This window comes from Saccopteryx leptura, chromosome 2 (genome assembly GCF_036850995.1).
Source record: "Saccopteryx leptura isolate mSacLep1 chromosome 2, mSacLep1_pri_phased_curated, whole genome shotgun sequence".
Classification (NCBI taxonomy): Eukaryota; Metazoa; Chordata; class Mammalia; order Chiroptera; family Emballonuridae; genus Saccopteryx; species Saccopteryx leptura.
Window position 1 is genome coordinate 76,751,842 of NC_089504.1, and position 22,193 is coordinate 76,774,034.

The 22,193-nt window shown below is 38.6% G+C and overlaps 1 protein-coding gene and 1 pseudogene across 9 annotated transcripts in view; both read right to left on the reverse strand.

Annotated features, from left to right (window-relative positions):
- Nucleotides 1–22,193, reverse strand: part of BNC2 (basonuclin zinc finger protein 2) — a 465,978-nt gene that overhangs the window by 25,170 nt on the left and 418,615 nt on the right. For all 9 annotated transcript variants that reach the window (XM_066368216.1, XM_066368215.1, XM_066368213.1 and 6 more), the window contains one exon: nt 852–2,821. In XM_066368216.1, coding sequence (XP_066224313.1) covers nt 852–2,821 — 1,970 coding nt within the window. The remainder of the gene's footprint in view (nt 1–851; nt 2,822–22,193) is intronic.
- On the reverse strand, nt 20,697–20,864 carry LOC136396314 (U2 spliceosomal RNA; annotated as a pseudogene).

Below are 22,193 nucleotides of genomic sequence, written 5' to 3' on the forward strand. Positions count from 1 at the left end.
GAACATTGTAGGTTTAGGACCAGCTGCTTCTGTTTAAGCCCAACTGTTTCAGAGCTGCAGCTACATAGCTAAGGTGTGATGTCATCTGAAGGCTGGACATAATATATTCTAACTGCTCCGAAAAGTATACGCATGCCTCCCCTTCTGTGCATAATTCCCATGAGAGACTATATTTTAGAGATGTGCTCAAAGACACTGTGAAGCTAACAAAAAGAAGCCCATAGCACCATACCATTTCTCCATATTAACAGTGGCTTTGGTCCCATTATCTTCTGATATTTTCATGATTCAAAGAATTCAAGGACACACTAAATACTCAGGTAAGAATGATAACATTTCTGGTTATACCTACGGAGATGCAGGCTGTCTCGATGTCCTGGACCTATGGTTCTTTCCATCCGTAAATTTCTGTTTCTATATTGGATAAATATGTGTGTATGAAGATAATATATTGATTTAATTAAAAAAAGCCACAAGGCAAAGCAGAAATATTTATAACAGAAGCTGCGGCTTCTAAGTGAAGGTTCATGGGGAAGCGGGGAACTGTGTACATAGTTAACTGATTCATACACCTAGATGCATGGAAAAACACACAAACACACATACACAGAGCACAGAGAAAAATGGCGTGCATTACTGGGTAAGATGGCACATGATTCCGCATGCTTAATCATAACAAGCACCGACTGCAACAATCCTTCATGAGCATGGCAGCTTGGTTATCTTGTGGTCACTGTGGACAATCTTTACAGTGCATCAAAAACATCTAAGTTGGATTTTTTAATGTCAAGTCCAACATGACTGGCACCCTCCTCCCCCACCGCAGGAGCAGCCAATGGAGATTTACTGACCTGTCTCTGCTTCGGCGCGAGGGGAAGGCAGCGTTGCAGCCAGCCACCGTGCAGACGTGCATCTCTTTTAAGTGAACGTTCCTGTAGTGAAGCTTCACGCTGTAGGAGCTTTTGAAACTCTTCTTGCACACATAACAGATTTTGGGGTCTGGGCTAGAACACAGGTCACCTTCCGGGGAGAATTTCTGAGGGCTGCCGTAATTCAGAGACGACGTAAAACTTTCGTGCAGGGCCGCCATGCTGGCCCCCCCACCGTTATACAGTCCGTATTGGCTCATGTAAAACATGTCGTAAGTGGGGTCTGTAAATTCTTCCTTCACCTTGATGATGTCCTGGTGAGAGGGCTCACTGTGGTTCTCGTCAGGCCTCTCGCTGTTCATCAGCACTTTGTCGCTCACTTCGCTGTGCATGTGTTCATCCCCCTCCATGGACTCCTCACCGAGTTTGGGCTCTGAACACTCAGACTCGTTCTCATAGTCCCGCTCAGGTTCTTGATCCTCAGAAGTCATGCTGTCGGCCCTTCTTATTTCAGTCCTTGAAATGCACCGGGACCTGCTGTGCTTAGAAAAGTCCTTCACAGACATGCCTGGACTCATCTCCTCTTGGGAGTGGCAGTGATTGTCATGGCTCACGTCATTGACCATGGCTCCAGCGTCACTGGGGTCATCGTCTTCATCGTCAAACTCATCAGCGGTATCAATAATCTCCTTCTCGATCTTCACAGGCATGCTGGACTTCCTGGGCTTCTTCTTGGGGGCCATGTCGGCACTGGGCTCATGAGTGGCCATCATTATTATGGGCGCTGCTGGCTCAGAGGGTGGTATGGGGTGCTGATCTATGGTACCACTGGTTGGAATGATGGGACTGGTCGGGAGAGAGGTGGGAGGACTCACCATTTCTCCTGGAGTAAGTAAACTTCTATAAAATGGAGGGACTGGTTGGACAGTCTTTAGCCCAGAAAATACCAGCTGGCTAGGAAGAGGATTCTGTAAAACGGGGTCTAATGGGGGAGTGGTAAAACCCATAGGGGGCCGGCCGGGGCTGGTGAGTGTGAGATTTGATTTTGTACTTGCTATGACAGGGGTGGCAGCTCCTGATGTGGCCCGGATTAAATCTTTGTCTCGGTTGTTCCTTAGCATAGGCATGTGAAGGCGAGGGTTAGGGTTTGCACTGTGGCGATTACGGCTTCGGAGGGAGCTAAAGACCATGTTGCAACCTTCAATGGTGCATCGATGTTTGATCTTCAGGTGAACCGCATTATAATGAATTTTGAGAGTGCCTTTATCATAGAATGTCTTCCCACATGCGTTACAGAACACTCTTCCTTTCCTGGATGCTGACCCCATCCTTCTCATCCGGTGAATCCGGAATGAGCTTTTTGGGTGTTCAGTTTTGGTCAGATCACTGACTGGGGCAGAATTCTGAATGGGGGACACGCAGGCTGGCTCGGTTTTAGGCTCCACATTAGTAATGCTGGTCAGGGCGTTTCTATTGGGAGTCTGATCGTTTTTATAAGGTGTAGGAGACACTTCAGATTCACTGCTCTCATTATATTCATTCTGGGTTGAAAGGCTCGGTTCCCGCAGCCTCAGTCCTGGTTGCTCTAACAGGAGCCCGTTTGGAGGCAATCCTAGCAATGGGGCTGAGACTGGGTTTATGTACTGGAATGGAAGCAGGAATGCAAGGCTGTTGGGGATGTTTTCGAAGTGATGAATGCTGGAAGGGTTGCTGTTCTCTAGGTGAGCAAGGAGACTGGGACTCCTGGTGCGATTATTGCTCTCAATGAAAGTCCTTATGTCTGAGTCTGTCTTTGAAGATGGTACTGCCACAGCCTGCCCTTCCTTCTCCTGAATCGCCATGAGCTCTACAATGGATTTGGTTTCTCCAAACCGCAGAAACTGCTGAAGGGTGATGATTTCCTCTTCTCGAGACATGATGGCCCAGCGGTCCAGCACCTTGCCAGCAGCATCCTAGAGGCCACATCAAAGAAACAACAAAGACAAACACAAAAACTTATTGATTGTGTATAATTATTCAATGAAACTGAAGGTGCTCTGTCTGCTCTTGAACCACCGAGGGCGAGAGCAGAAAACAACATGCAAATACTGTTAATAAAAGTCGACCCACAAAGCAAACTTTTCTGCCATGCAAATGTAGTAATTACAGTCACAGTTAGAGGAACAGAATGAATTTAATAATGTCAAAAACAAACAAAATATAGACCACTGGGGCTCTGTGATCAAAAATGCCTTCACTACTGCTATTTTAACAATGGTCTATATACTAAGCAACTATTTAGTATATATTAGTACAAGATGTGAACTCTTGCTGTGCAATTCAGTAAAAATGCAAAAATATGGTACCTTAATCCTTATTAAATAATGACACCATAGGAATGAATTAAGTACATTTTGTGAATTTCACTTCTTCAACACAAGCAGACATAACATGGATTCAGTGATGAAAATTCCTTTAAATAGAAGCTAGTCTGTGAATTTCTAAATCAAAAAGATGAATAAAGTAACACTACCTCCTATACCCCTATTACGAAGCCATATATATTTTTTCTTTTTTTAATGGCTATATTGTGGTGTCATTTAATAGTGAGCAATTTCGTAAGGTAGAGTAAGAAAAAAAACAGTAACTGTACTTTTCCAGAAAATTGATTGTAATCCTATGATTCAAAGTTTGAGTTAGAATTAAAGTATTTGACTTTTATGATCTTGTTATAAATGACAGTTATAGATATTTAGCAAGTAAACATGTGATGGATTTAGATAGAATAAATGTGTAAAAATGTTGTTTCTTAACATCCTCCTCTGATAGCAGAGGGAGTCCACAGAGAATACACATCAGTAATCACCAGACTATGTGCTGTTAAATATACATTAAAAAGCATTGCACACTTTCATTTTTGCTAGTAACTATGAGATTTGCCTGGAGGTAGGACTTAAAAATCCTGCAACGTAATGTCAGGCAATCCATTTCAGCATGGATTGAGAGAAATCTATTCAAACACTTAACTAATGACTCCATCATTTTGTAGGGTACAGCTTCTTTCCACCAGGACAGGACTCTGCAACCTTCTGTGAATGACTTGCTCCAACCTTACCCAACCTTACACAATTTAAGAACACAACAACAATAACAAAAGATACATATTAACTGCAAAGAGAAAAACCTTAAGTTTATAACGGAGAAATCTAGCAAACACCACCTTAACCAAGTGATCAATGTTAACATCCCCAGTGATAAGTATCACCATGTACCTACTAATATAATCACTGGGAAGGGCACACCATTCCTTTGGTGGTTTTCTTGTCAAAAATTTGTAACCTCAATCTAATCAGGGGAAAAAAACATCAGATAAACCAAACTTAAATGGCATTCTACAAAATAGTGGCTAATACTCTTCCAAGTGTAAAGTCAGGAAAGATTTTTTTTTTAAAGACAAAGAATAGTTATAGATCAGAGGGAACTAAGAAAATAGGACATATCGACATATGTAATATGAATCTCAGAAATCCTAGACTACATAAAAAGGACATTAGTGGGAAAACTCCAAATCTGAACAGTCTCGGATTAGTTAACAGCATGGTACCAATCTTAATTTGGTTTTTAACAACTGTACTATGCTTATATTAGAGGTTACATTAGGGGAAGCAAGATTAAGGGAATTGCACTACTTTTGCAATGGTAAATTCTTTCTCCTAGACAGTTCTACTCAGCCTTGCTATGTAAAAAAAAATTCTCTCTGGACCACGATCATATGGTCTGAGCCATGACAACTAACTTGATTATAAGGAGAAACTTGTCATTTATTTAAATTACTTAAAAGAAAGCTCTGATAATTATGTGCAACTCCTTACAAGGCTGACTCTTAGTATTTCTATTATTTTACATAGTGTGCATGTGGGTGTCCATCCTTACATAAATTTTCAAATGCAAATGTTCTTCTCTCATCTTGTAAATAAAATCAGCCTTCAAATCAAATGCTCTCATGCAGCTATCTGCTCAGAGTAGTCAATATAATGATGTGGGTACATGGTGACTCTGGATGATCCTGGAGTTCTGCATTAGTCATTTTTTAAAAAGTATCACTCACGACAGTTGGTCTATCTTATATTATTTGTGTGTATGTGTGGTGGGGAGAGTGTTGGTGTTGTAGATAGAGAAAATTTACATTGTGATTTTGGATAGATGATCTCATTTGAACCTCTTAATAGTTCCCAGAGCTCAGTGAGTGTTTACCAGATGAGAAACCAGAGGGGAAGACTGGCGAGACGGCTTGTTAAGGTTGCCAAGATACTAACCTGAGGTCCAGGACTCGAACCCAGAAATTCTGACTCGAAGTTCACTGAGCACAGCGACTGTCATTCTATAATGCCATTTCTCAGGGGAGCACGCTGCGTTTGTGATAAGAAGGGGCAGAACTCTCCTGAACAAGGCTGGTCTCTAGAGAGCGCTGTTATGTGTTCTTCTATACCATCTTTCTTTTACCATCCAATCCACTCTTTTGCTTGCTCTTATAAAGAACCTGTCACTCTGGATTGTTTCCCAGGCTGAAACTCAGCCTGAGCAGCACACAGTCCTGTCTTGCTCAGGTTCTTCCGAGGTAACCTGCTCCTAAATCTGCATGTTGATAATGTACTCGCACAACTGCTAGCCTCTGGGATTAAAGCAGATTTTAGAAACCACAGCAACTGATCAAACCCACTTGAGGCATCTCCTTCCCTTCACCCTCCTGTCTTCCCTCACCCAACAGGACACGGCTGTATGGTTTCTCTTCTCCTGGCCTGCCATGATGCCTGCTATTTCTGAAACCACTACCTTTCAGACTCTCTTTTAGTCTAGAGTAGCAATCTCTGCTAAAACGGAGACTGGTATACTAAACCACTTACTGCTGGTGGAAGAGGTTGAGGTAAGCAAGAATGAGAATTTTGTAGGTAGTTTGGGTCGTAAAAGAGATGCTCCATTCACAGTGATAAGAGAAGCTGCAATTTACACTAACACAGAAGGTTCACACAACATCACTGTGAATAAATGTGCTTGGGAACAGGGCACATGTCTACAGTATGCATTCAAACTGGAGACCCCCAGAGAGGGCACCCCCGGAATCCAGGCTATACATAATGTGCCACCGAAGTTCTTTCCAAAGAAGCTATTATTTATATTTGATCAAGATTATCCAATACCATCATGTTCAAAAGTGGTAAAACTGCAGCGAGAAGCAAAGTTGACTTTCTCAGCAACATAATGAGTCTGCAAGCTCCATGCTGGGAGTGGCCATCAGTTTTAGCATATCCTTGGATAAAGTGGTTGAAGGGGAGTTAGAAATCATCAAAGGGAAAAAAGGGAAGCCCAGGGTTTTTTTTTTCTGTTTGTTACAGAAATAAGCATGGTCAGCTGCAATGATGCTCGAACAGTGACCTAGACTCCTCTGAAGGCAAGCATTTCCATGTGTGGTCTATATGACATTCAAAAAGGCCCAGTGCCAGTCTGCAAGTAACTGAGTAACCATTTGGAATCCTTAGGACAATTTGATATTGCTGTAACAACTAAAGGCATAATTTTTCTTTTAGTAATTCATTCCTATTTTACTTAAGTATTGGCTCAAGACTGATTAGGGGAAAAACTGGTCCTTCCTCACAGATAGTTTGAGAAGTACAGATGTAAAATCTAGTCCCCCTTGCCATGTCAAATAAACTTACCAGATTGAATAAGGGCTATAAAAAGAATTAGGTATTATCACCAAATAAACATTAATAAAACAAAAATTCAGTCTTGTAAGCCAGTATAAATATCCTGACTGCTAACCAATCCTTACTGGGGCATTGGTTTTGTCCATGAATAATAAATTACATAAGTGTATAACTGGATACTTGTCCTTCTCATTCGGTTTTGTATATGGTCAGTCAACTCCTTTGCGCTTTCCCATTTGTAAACGGAGTTCGGTGTCCTTTAACCCTCTACATGGGGAACTGGTTATTTACAAAATGAGGATAATAAGATTTACCCTGGTGAGTGAAATGCACGGTATTATATAAGTATTGATTTCTTGTGAAAATAACTGACTATACTATTAATTAAAAGATGAGTAACATCAAATAGTCCAGACTTATAAACCAGTTTTGCTGGGTTCAGGAAAATTATAAAACACTGAAAATATTTACATCTCAGCTTTTACATGAAAAGACTTCCTTTTTAAAAAAAATTTAATCAGAACTAGTGATTATCACTGGGTACAGACCTGGCACCCACTTCCATATGGTTCTGAAGAGTGATTTTTAAAACCTATTTTGTTAGTAGAATCAACTGGCGTAGTTTGAATGGTTTTATTTGAGCCCTTTCTTCACATCAAAGCATCTTATATGATTTGTAGTTGTTAAATCAAAGAAAGGTAAGGTTGATTTTCTATTGATTTGGGAAAGAGGGATCATAGAAAAGGAAAGGATGTAAAGAGATGGGAGAGAGACCAGATAAGCAGCTTTGGGATAATTAGATTGCTATGAGATCTCAAGTCCAGAGAGTCCTCAATCCAAAAAGGATCCCATCTGTGTTCAGGGTAGGCTACCACCGTGTCACAGCACAGAGAAAAAAACCATACCTTTCTTTCTGTCCATACATGGAAGTGAGGAGGAACATTGAATACAGCAGAGATCTAGGGCCATTTTGCTCAGATAGATGCAGAATAATTTAATTTTCTGTTGTATTACATGAACTTCTTGTAAACCAAATTTAAGGCATAATTTAAAAGAAAATCCTAAAATTATTAGGTAAAAAAAAATCTCCCAATATAATTTTAAAAAATTTTAATTAAAAAATTTTAATTAAATGACATTGAGCTATAGGGACTGATAACCACTTAGAACAGAAGCAGAGGATTATGTGACATACTTTTTTACTTCATGTCTTTCTACAGTGTGCTATCTTAAGATATTAAGATGACCATATTGGCAACTTATTTTTATAACCGGTTTCCTGTTGAAGTTTTCTATTCTTTCTCTTGAAGGATTAATTAAAATATCAAGGCATGAGGAATGGATCCAGTAGAAAGCATAGAAATCACCAAATTTCAAGCCTATCCAGCTTGGTATTCTATCAGGTAAAATTTAACAGTGATTGCCGAATTAAAAACTGATGAAACAGTGCTATGCAAGGCGTCAACTACAAGGTTTTTTAAAGATGTTTCAGTCTTAACAGTAAAGAAATAGTTTGAGACCTACACAATGTAATACCACTAGGCAATAAAAAGAAACTATTGATACACTGTACAGCATGAATGACTCTCAAAAGCATTATGTTAATGATGAAAGAAGAGAGATCCCAAAGTTTCTACTGTTCCAATCATATAAAACTCTGGAACAGTTAACAGAAAGGAGATCAGTGGTTGCCAGGAGCTGAGGGCAAGGGAAAGAAACTGACTGCAAAAACAAACAAACAAAAACATTAGGGAACTCTTTGGGGATGATGGAAATGTTCTATATCATGATGTGTTGGTTTTTTATGAATATGTGTGTGTGTGTGTGTGTGTGTGTGTGTATCATGCTTAAAATTGGTAGATATTATTGTGTGTAAGGTATACCTCAATAAAGTTGACTCAAAACACAAAATCATATAAACTGCATGAAATCTGACACTCAAAATGTAACATTCACAACTTTCCCTATTTATAGGCCAGATTACTTCTCTCTTCCTGCACTCTATTGTAACCAAAATAACAAACACATGTCCCCCATTCTCTCCTAACAGTAGCATGCACAACAATCCATTGTGACATGGGGAACAAACACGAGAATTTGTTTTATTTCATCTAAAAAGCGAATATTTTATATGTGGATTTATAGTAATATATTATTAATTTAGAAAGAGTTTTACATTTATTGGGGCCCAATCTCTCTCTCTCTCTCTCTCTCTCTCTCTCTCACACACACACACACACACACACACCTCTTTTTTGAGAGAGGAGAGGGAGAGAAAAAAGAGGGACAGGAGAGGAGCAGGAAGCATCAACTCCCATATCTGCCTTGACCAGGCAAGCCCAGGATTTCAAACCAGTAACCTCAGTGTTCCAGATCGATGTGTTATCCCCTGAACCACCACAGGTCAGGCACATATATGTTTTCTAAAGAGATGTGTGTCGTCATAAAAATTTGGAGACTATTTCTCTACACAGCTAGTTTTGATATTCAGGAGGCACATACTATGTGCATACTACCTTTGCAAACACGTTGGAAGAAGCTGATGAGGAGTAGTCATTTAATTCACCTAACTTTCCTCCTCTGGCATTTGTTTAGGCCTCTTGACTAGGTAGACGTGCAGCAGGATATCACCCCAAAATGAGGAAATGGATCATCTAACTGCTGGGTCACCACAGGAGCAAGCAAGTGGCAGGCTCAGAGCGTTCTCTCAGATGATATAAGCAGAGGGGGTTGGCAAGTGGAAAGCTCAGGGGTAAGACGTGGGGGTTGGCTCTGAGAGCCAAGAGTAGCAGGAGTCTGAGGGAAACACTGTGGAAGAGAAGCTTTTGAGACTACACACCGTTTTAAAGAAAAAACTTCTAGAAACCATAAAACTGTCAGTCCTCTTCTCTCCCATTCTCCCACTATTTACCTATGTTAAAACTCAGATGGGTCCATACATAACAAGCAGATACTTCAGTTTTAAAGTGTTTTTCTAAAGTCAACTCACTTTTAAAACTCTTCCCTTAACCAACAATTTTAACTGGTCTGGTGCTCTCCACTTACATCAGAGACAATTTTTTTTTTTTTTTAATTTTGTTAGATTATGTTGATCTCAAATTTATATGACTTGGCAATCCTAAGTGTGCACAGGTCAAAGTTTGTGTGTGTGTGCCTGCGTGTGTATGTGTGTGTGTAAGTAGGCAAGAAAGGGTGATGAATAAAATGGTAAAACAAAACATTCTTATTGAAAATCATAGATTCTGGGAAGTATTTAGGGAAATTTTTAAAGCAATGTTGTGATAATTTCTGAGAAACACTTAAAATTATGTGGGAAAACAACTTGGCATGCTTGTTTTAGCAATTTTACATTTAAACACATAATTCTTGCAGGACACGGAATGAGAAAGATGTACCCCTAACACATACAATAGACATCAGGGTAGTTAGGTTGTATAAGTAAACAAAATTATAGCATTCTCCAGGCACACAGAGCTCTTGCAAGTATTGTGCTTTTCTGGTATTTCAATCTAATGTTTCTAGGAGGTCAGCTGAAATAACTGTAATATTTGTATGCAGAATGAAATACACTCATTTATATCATGAGTGCACCCAACAGTTCAAGTTAGACTTGATTTTAAAAAATCAACATATGCCTGGGTAATGAAAACCCTGCTCAATTTCCATGATTTGGAAATTTGTATTCTGCAGAATTTCTCAAGAGTATTACCTTATCTTCACAATACTGTGTTGACCAGCCACATCCTTGCTTCTTTCTCCCCATTCTAGAGCAGAGGTATCCCATGAGAAAGAATCAGGGTGTGGCACAGAGTATAAAGCCTTCCACACAAAAACCAACACTGGACTTTACTTGTTAACATTGATCCATGTGAATGGCCCTTCTGGAAACAAATATGCTTTCCTTTTTAACCTAAGACGAGCATCATGAAATGAGCCTGCAAATATCAGAGATAGGTATATATATTTATATATATATATATATACTCGTTTGCTGTGATTACAGAAGTTGATGCTAAATTCAATATGTCCAGATTATTAAGAACTTTATTTGAAATATCTTTCCAATTCCTCCTTTTTTCCTACAAGGAGAAATGAACACTAGAGGAATATTCACCTTTGGTTAGAATGTTAGACTCTCAGAACACTTTGCATGAAAGAATTTTCTGTCAAGATGAAAACCTTATTAATACTTTTTAGCTGATACGTTAATATATATGTTTTCTCTCCATAAGGATTGACTTTAATAAAAGTGTTACTTATTTGACCCTGACCGGCTTATTCAGTGGATAGAGAGTTTGTTGGCTCGGCGTGCAAAAGTCCTGGGTTCAATACCCGGTCAGGGCACATATGAAAAGTGACCATCTGCTTCTCCACTCCTCTACCCCTTCTCTCTCTCTTCCCCTTCCACAGCCAGTGACATGATTGGTTCAAGTGTTGGCCCTGGGTGCTGAATATAGCTCAGTTGATTCGAGCATCGGCCCCATACAGGGGTTGCTGGGTGGATCCCGGATGGGGTGCATGCAGGAGTCTGTTTCACTATCTCCCCTCCTCTCACTTAAAAAAAAAAGAAAAAAAGAGTTACTTATCACAATATGTGCAAATACACAAACTTGCACATGTATGCTGACTATCATTCTGGACTCACTCCTATTGTACATGAACCTCGTTATAAATCCATCTTATCTCTAACATTCAAAATGTTAGACCATGGAGAATGGTGCTATAATGAGGTGAGGCATAACAAATTATTTGCAAAAAAGCACAAAGTTAAGAAATGCCTCTCTCTGGATGAAACTGTAAGTTTAAGGAATGTGGCATGTGACAAAGTAGGTAGCAGTAGAAAAAAGCAACAGGATAATTTTAAGTGATTTTTAGGTACCTGCTTTGATTTATTTTTTAATATATAAATTTCTATCATTTCTTTTTCTAATCCATATTTAAAAATATTTTCACAGTGAAAAAGATATTTTTTAAAAGAAAAAAATTGATATAGTGAACAATATACCCTTCCCAACATGATTACCTGTCTAATCAAAATGCCAGAACACAAGTTATAATTTGTTCTTGTGATTCTTAAAACATATTGTTTGACTTCTGATAAAAAAATTCACTTTGTTATACAATGTTCTTGGTTATGGACCAGATAAGAATATATAATCCAAAGGAATATCACTTTTGTCCTTAGTAATAGTATGTACTGCATTTTTACTTTAAAAACTGTGATTATGATAGATCACTCTAGGGTTACAACATATTTAATCACAGAAGCTCTAGCTAAGCTCTGTTAAAGGCCTGTCAGGATTTCTTTTCTCTACCCAGGAATTTCAGCTTGTCTAGCTTAAAACCAGCAATATGCATTTCCTCTATGGGTATTTGTTTGCAAATAAATAAAGCAGGTGCCTTGCTTTGTCATATAAAAAGAAATTTCTGAGGAGTAAATTACCTTCTGCAATGTCTAGAATTGCACTTCAAAGATTTAAAAGTATTTTTCAAATTACCTAACTCCATCCTAAATCAAACCTGAGAAACTTTTAAAGATATGATACATTTCGATATTTAATAATAGTACCTTAGAAATCATTTAAGTTGCAAAACAGAAAACCTTAAATACAGCTGATATTCCTAGCATACCAACCTTTAATATAAAATTACTTGTTCTTGACTTGAGTATAAAATATCTAACTCTCTACATATAGACTAACACAGAATTTGCCTATTAAAGTTACAAATTTTTATAATATACTTAATATACCTTACACATATTCACCTTAGAGGAAGATAAAAAAACATAAGTAAATGACACCTAAATTCCAGTGTTGGCTTTGTTAACTAACGCTCAGCTGTGCGATTGCCGAATCGCTGATACCCAGCGTTGGTTTTCTCAAGTGTAAAGAACAGAGCCTTGCTAAACTTTTAAAGCCTTTACTTAACCAGAAGTTCATTAGCTGACTCTAAAAGTCTATTATTTCACTAAGCCTAGAATCTGGGCACAAAATCATCTTAATTAAAATGTTTTAAACCCTAGACTAATATTTTCCCTCTTATCCAACTTTTTTCAGAATACCGGTGTTTATAACGGAAAGTACGCCCTTATGCGAGAGTTGCTGTATTACCCTATGTTCTGGATGCTTCCCTTAACATTTCTGTCTGGGGCTGCTTATCAATAACAGGGTGATATGTCCTAATTGTTCCGGATTAAATTTAACTCCTGGTCAGTTCAACAATCAGTTCAGTTAAAACAATGCTTGCAAGTTAGGGAAACTGTTCAAGAAAGTCCCCCAGAGGCCCTGGAACCCACTGGAATCACACCAGTAGAGTTTGTGAATATTCAGCAACTTGAGGCTCAACCATTCCCAAATAAACGTTATACCACTATATAGCGATGTAAATAAATATCTGTAGTGTTCCAAGGGTCTTTGCAGTTCCCCCAAAATAGCAGTATTTGTATATAAGGCCCTCCTCTCGATTAAACCCTTTAAACAGATACAAGTTATTCACTTGGAGATGATCAGGGCCGAGATGCCAGAGGGTAAATCATTTTATGGTCCAGGACAGCAAAGGAACAGTTTGAAATCTTCAGAGAAAACACCAGAAACAGGAAGAAAAAGAAGGATGGTCCCTGCAAGTGGTCTTGTTTTCTTCTACCCTCAGACATAAAGATAAGCCCGAGTCCTAAGACACTTATAAATCTGCTTGCTTTGCAATAAACAAAACTCACCAGAGCCCTTTCTGACATGTTTGCTTTGAAGTCTACATTTTCTAGTTTACTTCTCTGTCCATAACGAAAGTTCTGCCCCTCGGTTTGAAAGAAAGCCGCCATATATCTGAGGGGGTCTCTATTGGGGCTTTCCATTTCTAAACATAAATGCCAACGACCCTGGCACTTCCTCATGTGCTTTCCTATGAAGTCTGATAAACAGCAAAAATGAGTGCAAACATATTTTTCCTAATGAAAGTGATTTTATACATCAGGTAAGGGCTAAAACCCTTGGAACAAATTCAGAGCCACAACCTCTAATTTTTGACGTTTTATCTGTGGCAACCAAGATCTCAATTCTAGTATGTTATCAAAGCTTCCAAAGTGTGAATGGAAGCTTCTGTTTCACGTATTATACTTTCAATTACCCCACAACTGAAGCTGATTGAACAACCCTAAGGAACTTGAACATATTCATTAGGATGTGAAGGAGCAGGGATGGAGAGGGACTGAGCACTCACTAAGCAGTATTCCATAAAACAGCAAGGATTGAGTGTTCCATAAAACACACTGAGGACGGAGTAGGTGATTGAACAGAAAGATGTATTGGGAAATTTAACTTTGTTCTTCTCGGGCTATAAGAATAGCCATACAACACAAAGATTAATTTCCTGCTTTAGCATTCATTAGGGAACAACACATTATTACTTGTAACACATACACGAGGCTGTTGATGGATTTACTTTCTTTTGATTGCTCAGATTAAATGTTCCTAGCAAAGACAGAATGCACACACCCATGTACAATTACCAACCCATGTATGTATTAACAGTCTGTGTGTCGGTATATTTATAAGCAGTTATCAGTGTAGATATTTTTACATTTTATTTGTCCACCAAATAGAGATGATTTGGGGTTGGTGGCTGACTAAACTCACATGGATAAAAACAGAATAATCAGAGAAAATATATATGACTATAACAAAAAAACCTCAGAAATTCAAAATAAAGGAGGACAGGAGGAGGGAGCATGTATTATAGAGCACAAGGTAATAACCGTGTCTACATGCCTAATACCCTCTTGTCCCAGCAGTCCTGACTTTCTAAGCAGCCCACTTCTCCACATTAACGGTAGTCATTTGGAGAGCAGCAAACGTGCCATTAGAAGCACTTTTACAAGTGTATATTCATCCACCAATTAGCTTAATGTGGCCGCTTTCTGCATATTTTCTATCCAGGCTTGCACAAATCTTATTAATATTTCCCCCTAGCGCTTTGACAGATTACCTTGTCATTATGCATCCTGGAGCCTTTTAAACAATATGGGTAAACTACTGTTTGTGAGGTTAATGACAATTATCCCCTAATTACTGCATAAGTCACTCGGTCCACTTTATCTCGTAGGCAGGGTTCTGCTCTGTGTATCTGCCATTGTGTCACCGTAAATGAATCTTGTATTGCTATGTTTATCTGCCATTGCCTTGTAAATCACACTGACAGAAGAATGAACAAATTACTGCATGTCATCACTTAAATACTGCTTCTAAAATTTAAAAAAAAAAGAAAAGAAATGCTTCGGCACTGAGCTTGAATTGCGATTTTAGCAGATCACAATTAGTAAAAACATATTTAATGTTTAGGTTATATTTCAAGGCTGATCTCTTAGAATTTGGAGTCACAACAGTGGCTTCACTGGGGGGAGTGTGTGAAGATCAATGGAGGTAAAGGGCAAAAAGGCTAAAAATGGAAATGGTAGTGCCAGCTCAACCTCCTGGACATGTCCTATGATGTTAACAGTCAATACAGCATCTCTGAAGTGTTTTTCAATATTTATCAGGTCTAAACCAACTTCAACGGGTCAGGAATATGCCATACTCTTCAGCTGGGATCTTTGAGTTTTGTTTGTTTCTTTGTTTTTTTGTTTTGGCTACTTATAACCAGTCCAGACATAAAACAGAATCTACGTAATTGAGAACAGATAAAGGCCAAAGGTTAAGCCAATTTCATTGATGCATTTTTACACATTATTAAACAGGTTCAGAAACACTGTTTTTCCAAAGTTGCCTTTGAAATTGTTGAACAATGTTTGCATCAATGAAATTTTGTTTAGTCCATTGTGGCTTTAGGAGGACTACATTTGCTCTGATAAAACTTACAGGGAAAATAGGACAATACAAGCATCTCTAAAAAAAAAAAAATGACAGATTAGGTCAACTGCAAATAATGTGAAAGAATTTGTTTTTAACCTGGTATTTATGATTCTGCAGACAATCAGGTAAATAAATATTTGCATGCGATCAGGCAGAAACACCTGGCTTCCTAAGATGACTGCCACTTAATCAGTATCTTAAAAACATTTTGAAATGTGAAACATTCAAAATGCCTCCACTGAAATGATACCAAGGTGGCTGATAACTGGCAAGCTCAAGTCACAAGGCCATACCAGTCTGAAGGATGGCTTTCAACTCTCAATTAGTTGGGCACATAGAAAGCGTACATCAAATTGCCTTATGACAGCCACGTGTTTGGAAGGGAGGGCTAAGAGCACCGCTGACAAAGCTGTCCAGTGGAAGCATGCATGCACGCATACAGTACCTCTTGCTGCACTCGCTGAACAGGCTGGAAGAAAAAGCTGCAGTGAAAAGAAAGGAAAACATGAAAGCCAGAGTTGACAGGCCTAGCCCAGGGGCCGCAAGGAGGCTAAGCACAGCCCCCAGGGCTCCCTCCAATCCCCCAAGACTTATTTTAGTGTCTGTCCTGCACTCAGTGCAGCTTGAATAGAGCAAGTGCTGCAGGCAAAAATGAAAGCACCACACAGAGTCTCTGCTGTGTACCAGGCCAGTGCTTTTTAACTGCTGGCGGACCCGTTTGTCAGACACTCCGTGCCGGTCTGCGAAAGCGTGCACCACCCTGATGCTGTATGAAGATTGCAGACCCAATAATCTTAGTCAAATTCACTTATGCGCAGGGTGATTTCTGCCTTTGTGGTCCCCAAAATAATTCTATTTTCACCAGTCGCCAAGTATGAAGAGGTTGAAAACCACTGTCAGCTAGGCCACCATTAAGAGATCCCAGTTAAGTCTGACATCACTGTGACAACCACTAAGCAACTAAAAAAATTTCCAGATATTTAAAAACTATGTAGGCTATCTGGAATTTATAAATCATTAATATTATTTTTCTTTCAACACTGGATTTTGTGGCCTTTTTCCTTACCCTTGCTAATCGTATAGTCACTCTGCTTGGTTGTGAGTGGGGGAGACCATGTGCATTCAGGGAAGATCAATTCTTGGTGTCACCTCAAAAAAGATGAGCATAAATACGATTGTCCTCATTTTCTAAAGTCAGTACAGAAAGAAAGATAACCCTGGAATTCCCAACATAAACACCAGATGATACCTGGGATCAGTGAACAGATGAAGACAGCCATTAAGAAAACAAACAGCAGGATCTCCCTCCTCACCGTAATCCACTTTCATACACTTTCATCAAATTTCCAAAAACCAAGGCTGGAAATATTTCACTCCCCTTCCTAACAAAGCTTCAGTGGCTCCCTAGTGTTCACAGAGTAAATGATAAATTGGCTTTTGAGGTGCCCTCAATATAAACTCCACCCATCTCTCCAACATTATCTCCTGCCCAAATCTCTAAAGCTAGAGCTATAAAGGCTACTTGCCGTAGTGGATCCCGAGTACAGCAAATTCTACCCGCATCTGAACCCCTCGGCCTCTCTGACACAACCATTCTCATCCTTCGAGGCCAGACTTAAGTGAAGCTATAAAATATTCCCTATCCTGCCCGTTTCTTTCCTTGTCCCCACTCCCAGCAGGAATGACCTGCCCCTTCAGCCATTTGCTTATACTTCTGTGTCATGTATGTTTCCTCATTACAGAATTATTGTACTTTATTTGCCCCATTGCTAAGATGAGTTAATACTGAATGAATTCATTAATACTGTAAATGTAGGAGTTGGGAGGCAATTTACAGGTCATCTAATTTACGGGTGAGAAAATTAACAAATTGGTATCTTGCCCAAGATTGGGAAGCTAATGTGTGTGGCTGACTTGGAACAAGCCCTCCAGCTCCCCTGACACAGACTAGTGCTTATCCCACAATACCATCCTTCCCTCCTGGCATAATGATTCCTGGTCCAGGAAAAATGTACCCACTCCACACCACTGCCACACCCTGGATCTGAGCAGATTCCAATCAACTGGGACTCTAGTCAGCCTGACACTAACCCCACTGGAAGGCATGTTCCCCTGAACTGAACTCCTTTCCTGCCCATCAGGAAGGTGTCCAACAGAAATCTGAAGTCATTCCACAAGACCACTCCTTCATTACTAGTGTGCTGGGGGCAAAAAAAGGTTAAGAACCACAGTATGAGCAAAAATGTAGCTATATTTTTAAATTTAGTTCTTACTGTTGTTTTTTTCTCTCTGCAAGTACAAGAAAATTAATTATCTATTGTTCTTGGAAAAGGCTTTTGGCAATGACAACATTTATGTTGAAAAATTTCTGGGTCAAAGGTAAATCCTAGTGTATAAAGAATGAGCAAAATGCAACAGTGTTTCTCACATGGTCGGAGTTCTGTAGATGCCTACAGAGTGAATAAATAGTTTAATATTATACTGAAATAATAAACCACTACATTTATACATATGTTTGTTTGCACACACCTTCTTCCTTCATTTTATCTTCTTCAAATTAATATTTATCAGTTCCTGAATCCACATCCAGTCTTTCCACAATCTCGCTAGTTCTAATTCAGTTTGCATAGTCTCCATCTTTTATGAGGAAAACTTTGACTCAAGGTTTTTTTAAGGGATTCTGCCTGTCAGCCAAGTGACTACTCAGTTGTTCAAAAAGAAATGTTATCTGAATTCTGAAAATAAAACAACCACTCCCTTACCCTATCTGAAATACACAAAGCCATGGAGGCCTTTTATTTTATTTATTTATTTTTTACTGTAATGCTATTTTCAGGCTAAAGAATTTCTTTAAATAATATAATCTCTGTACCTTGGTTTCCTCACATATAGAATGGGGCAAAAATAGCCAAATGCTAGAGATCTGAGGATTAAAAGGAAAATAATAATGCCTGCATTTCCGAGCCCCTTACAATGAGCCTAGAAGCACTCTAGGTAATACATATGTATGACATTGATCTACATTCAAGTGAGTTTGAGATACTACGATCAAACCCACTTTACAGCAGGGGGAACTGAAGCACATCAAAGTTGAGTAACTTGTCTGAGGTCATAAAGCCAGTCATTTTTGGAGCCAGGAGGATTCAAACCAGCAGTATGAGTCTAGTAGTATACTGAAATGCCTTGCACAGAAAGGATTCCTGCTTGTCTATCCCAGCCAGAGTCTCCATCAGTGTCCTCTCCTCCTCTCTCTTTTCCCACTATTCTTGATGAAATCCAGGCCTGAAAAGTTGTTTTCTTTGACCTATTCCTTGGTCAACTCAGTTGTCTAGTCACATACCTGTCTCTTTACATCTACTCTCACAAGCATAGTAATGGCTCAGATTACTTCCTAACTGGGTTATTTTCCTCATTCCTCATTCTTCCCATCTACACCTTTCACTCCGCTCACATTCTGACTGCATTCGGATGCCAATTCGCTTTTCCTGAAGAACACCTCTGATCACATCTGATTACAACCCCTCCCTCCACACTGAACTTTAATGCTCCCCTTTGCTAAATGGTTTAAGCATAAATTTGTCATGTTGGCATTCAGGAGTTGCCTGCTCTGATCAAGTTTAAAAGTCTTATCTCTTATATACATTCTGTCATCGAAGTTGAACCAGACAATTCAACTTTCAGGGAACACACTACACTTCTCACCACACCATATTTTGCTGACACTGTCCTTTCATGTAGAATGCTGTCATGAACCTTCTGGGGGCCCACTGTCATCCAAGGCCCACCTCTCAAACATTACCTTGATCATAAATCCTGTGATCTATTCAGAATTCCCATCTACTTTTCATGTGATTTAAAAAAACACATTCCATTTTAAATAGGTCCCATGCTACTACATAACCAGACCCTTGAGAACAGAGGCTCTAGAACACTCATCTTTACACCCCTATAGCAACTAAGGTGCCTCACACACATTTTTAACAAATTATGCTGTTTTTATACCTTACTCATTTCTATTGACAACTGGCCAGTTGTTGTTTATGTAAACCCATCTATGTTCTCCAGACAGATGCTTACTAGATTTCTAAAAACAGCCAGTGTGAGTCTAAAACAGGGGTAGTCAACCTTTTTATACCTACCACCCACTTTTGTATCTCTGTTAGTAGTAAAATTTTCTAACCGCCCACTGGTTCCACAGTAATGGTAATTTATAAAGTACAGAAGTAACTTTACTTTATAAAATTTATAAAGCAGAGTTACAGCAAGTTAAAGCATATAATAATAATTACTTACCAAGTACTTTATGTTGGATTTTTGCTAAGTTTGGCAGAATAAATCTTTATAAAACAACTTACTATAGTTAAATCTATCTTTTTATTTATACTTTGGTTGCTCTGCTACCGCCCACCATGAAAGCTGGAACGCTCACTAATGGGCAGTAGGGACCAAGTTGACTACCACTGGTCTAAAACATAAGTTGTCCAATATTTGGTTTGCAAATGCATATATACAGAAGTTTTATAGTATGTATGTAAGAACTAAAAATATGAATATTTTCTGATGCAAGTAAATATATGCATTTTTCTCAAAATATTTAAAGACCTTGGTTAGGCCTACACTTCCAAGTTCATTTTATTACAGAATTGTTTACAGATGGAGGGGCAACTACTTGTATTTTCTAAAACGCAAAATAAATAACAGGAGAGAAAAGTGTCTGTTAGGAAAACAAGCTAAGAGTAAAAAGAAATTTAGGCATAAGGAGCTAAGAATAGAAAGGGAGCTCAGAAATGCAAATATGGAATATAAATATACTTTTTAAATTTGACAGACTAGAAATAATTTTCACTTGTGGCCAATAATGAACTAACTTAATGTTAAAACTATATATTAGAACATTTAAAACAATTTAATTAAAACAATAAGAAACTGGCCAGAGGTTGAGATGTATAGGTACAAGCAGACAGGGCAGAAGGATGAGTGGGGTGGGAGAGAAGCTCTCTTATAGAAGATTTGATGAAATTAAAATGGCAATGAGAAACTGAATACAAAGGTACATAAAAGTAAGATTAGAGTCCTCCATTTTGAATATATCAATTTAATTCTTAATATGAACTCTGGTTGTGTACTTAAAAGAAAAGATACACTGATTGGGGAGGGAAAAAAGCATAAAAAAATGAATGCTAATAATGTATTGAAAAAGAAATATTGAAGAAGGCCTTTCAACCAGTCAAAGCTATAAATATAAAAGGCTTTCACTTATTTTACTTTGCATACCTATTATCATTTGTTATTTCTGAAGTGGCTGGAACATTCCATAGAATGAAAATGAATTACTTACTTGTCCTAGAAATGGACTAACTTTCATAATTAGTGAACCACTATGCATCTTTTAAACAACCTTCTAAGAAAATCAACTATTTGTTGACTTTCTACACTTGATCTTAGCCAAAAGGCCGAGAAGCGATTTTTTTGTTGACTTTCTAAATCTCCAGGAGGACTTTTTTCCTTTATTTATCACATTTATTTGAGGGAGAAAGATAATATTTCTAAAAAACAACAACAAGGAGTTAAGTCATTTTAATAAAAAAATAAAATTTTCATTAATGAAAAGAATATAAACAACATTTCACTTTTCTTTTTCATTTTATTTTTTCATTTAGAAATTAAATTCAATGGGGTGACACTGGTCCATAGGGCCACGCAGGTTTCAGGTGACATCTCCGTGGCACATGGCCCATACACTTTGTTGTGTGCCCATCACCCAAAGTCAAACCACCTTCCATCTTTGGTCCCCTTTACCCTCACTGCCTCCCATGCCTGCCCCCTGGTAACCACCATACTGTTGTCTGAGTCTGTGAGTCTTAGTTTCATATCCCACCTATGAGTGAAATTATAGTTCTTAGTTTTTATGGCTGACTTATTTCCCTTAGCATAATATTCTCCAAGTCCATCCATGTTGTCACAGATGGCAGTACAGTATTTCATCATTTCTTATGGCCAAGTAGTATCCATTGTATATCTGTACTACATCTTCTTTATCCATTCTTTTATTGAGGAGCACTTTGGCTGTTTCCATATCTTGGCCACTGTGAATAATGCCGTGATGAATATGAGTGTCTTTGCAAACAAATGTTTTTGGGTAGATATCCAGTAGAGGGATTGCTGGGTCATATGGTAACTCTATTCTCAATTTTTCAGGGAACCACCATACTGTTTTCTACAGTGGCTGTACCATTTTACATTCCCACCATCAGTGAATGAGGGTTTCCTTTTCTCCACAGCTTCCCCAACACTTGTTATTACCTGTCTTGTTGGTAACAGCCAATCTAACAGGTGTGAGGTGGTATCTCATTGTAGTTTTGATTTGCATTTCTCTAATAGCTTCACTTTTTATTTTTTATAGAATTACCTATCAGCGCAGGTGACAAATTTTTGTCATCTTACCTCTCTTTCTGTTGATGTGTACATTCTTGAAGCCTAAAATAGGCACTGTCTATAAATTTACATGCTCCATTTGCTCTGTGTTCTATTGTTACAGAAGTAATGCATAAAGGTTATTCTCCCAGACCAAAAAGGCAAAGTGCATGTAAACTCTCCAGACAGATAAGAGCACTATTGGGGCAACAGCAGCAGATGAATTAACGATGGCCAGTAGTAGCCACTACCAAGTCCAGTTTCTGTCTTGTACTCTCTCCCTAAATGTTCTCCTAGATGATATTGCTTCACAGAACTTCTGTTTCTTTTTCCTTTCCCACTGAGGAAGCAAGTAAAGAGTCCTTTCACATGAAGAGAGA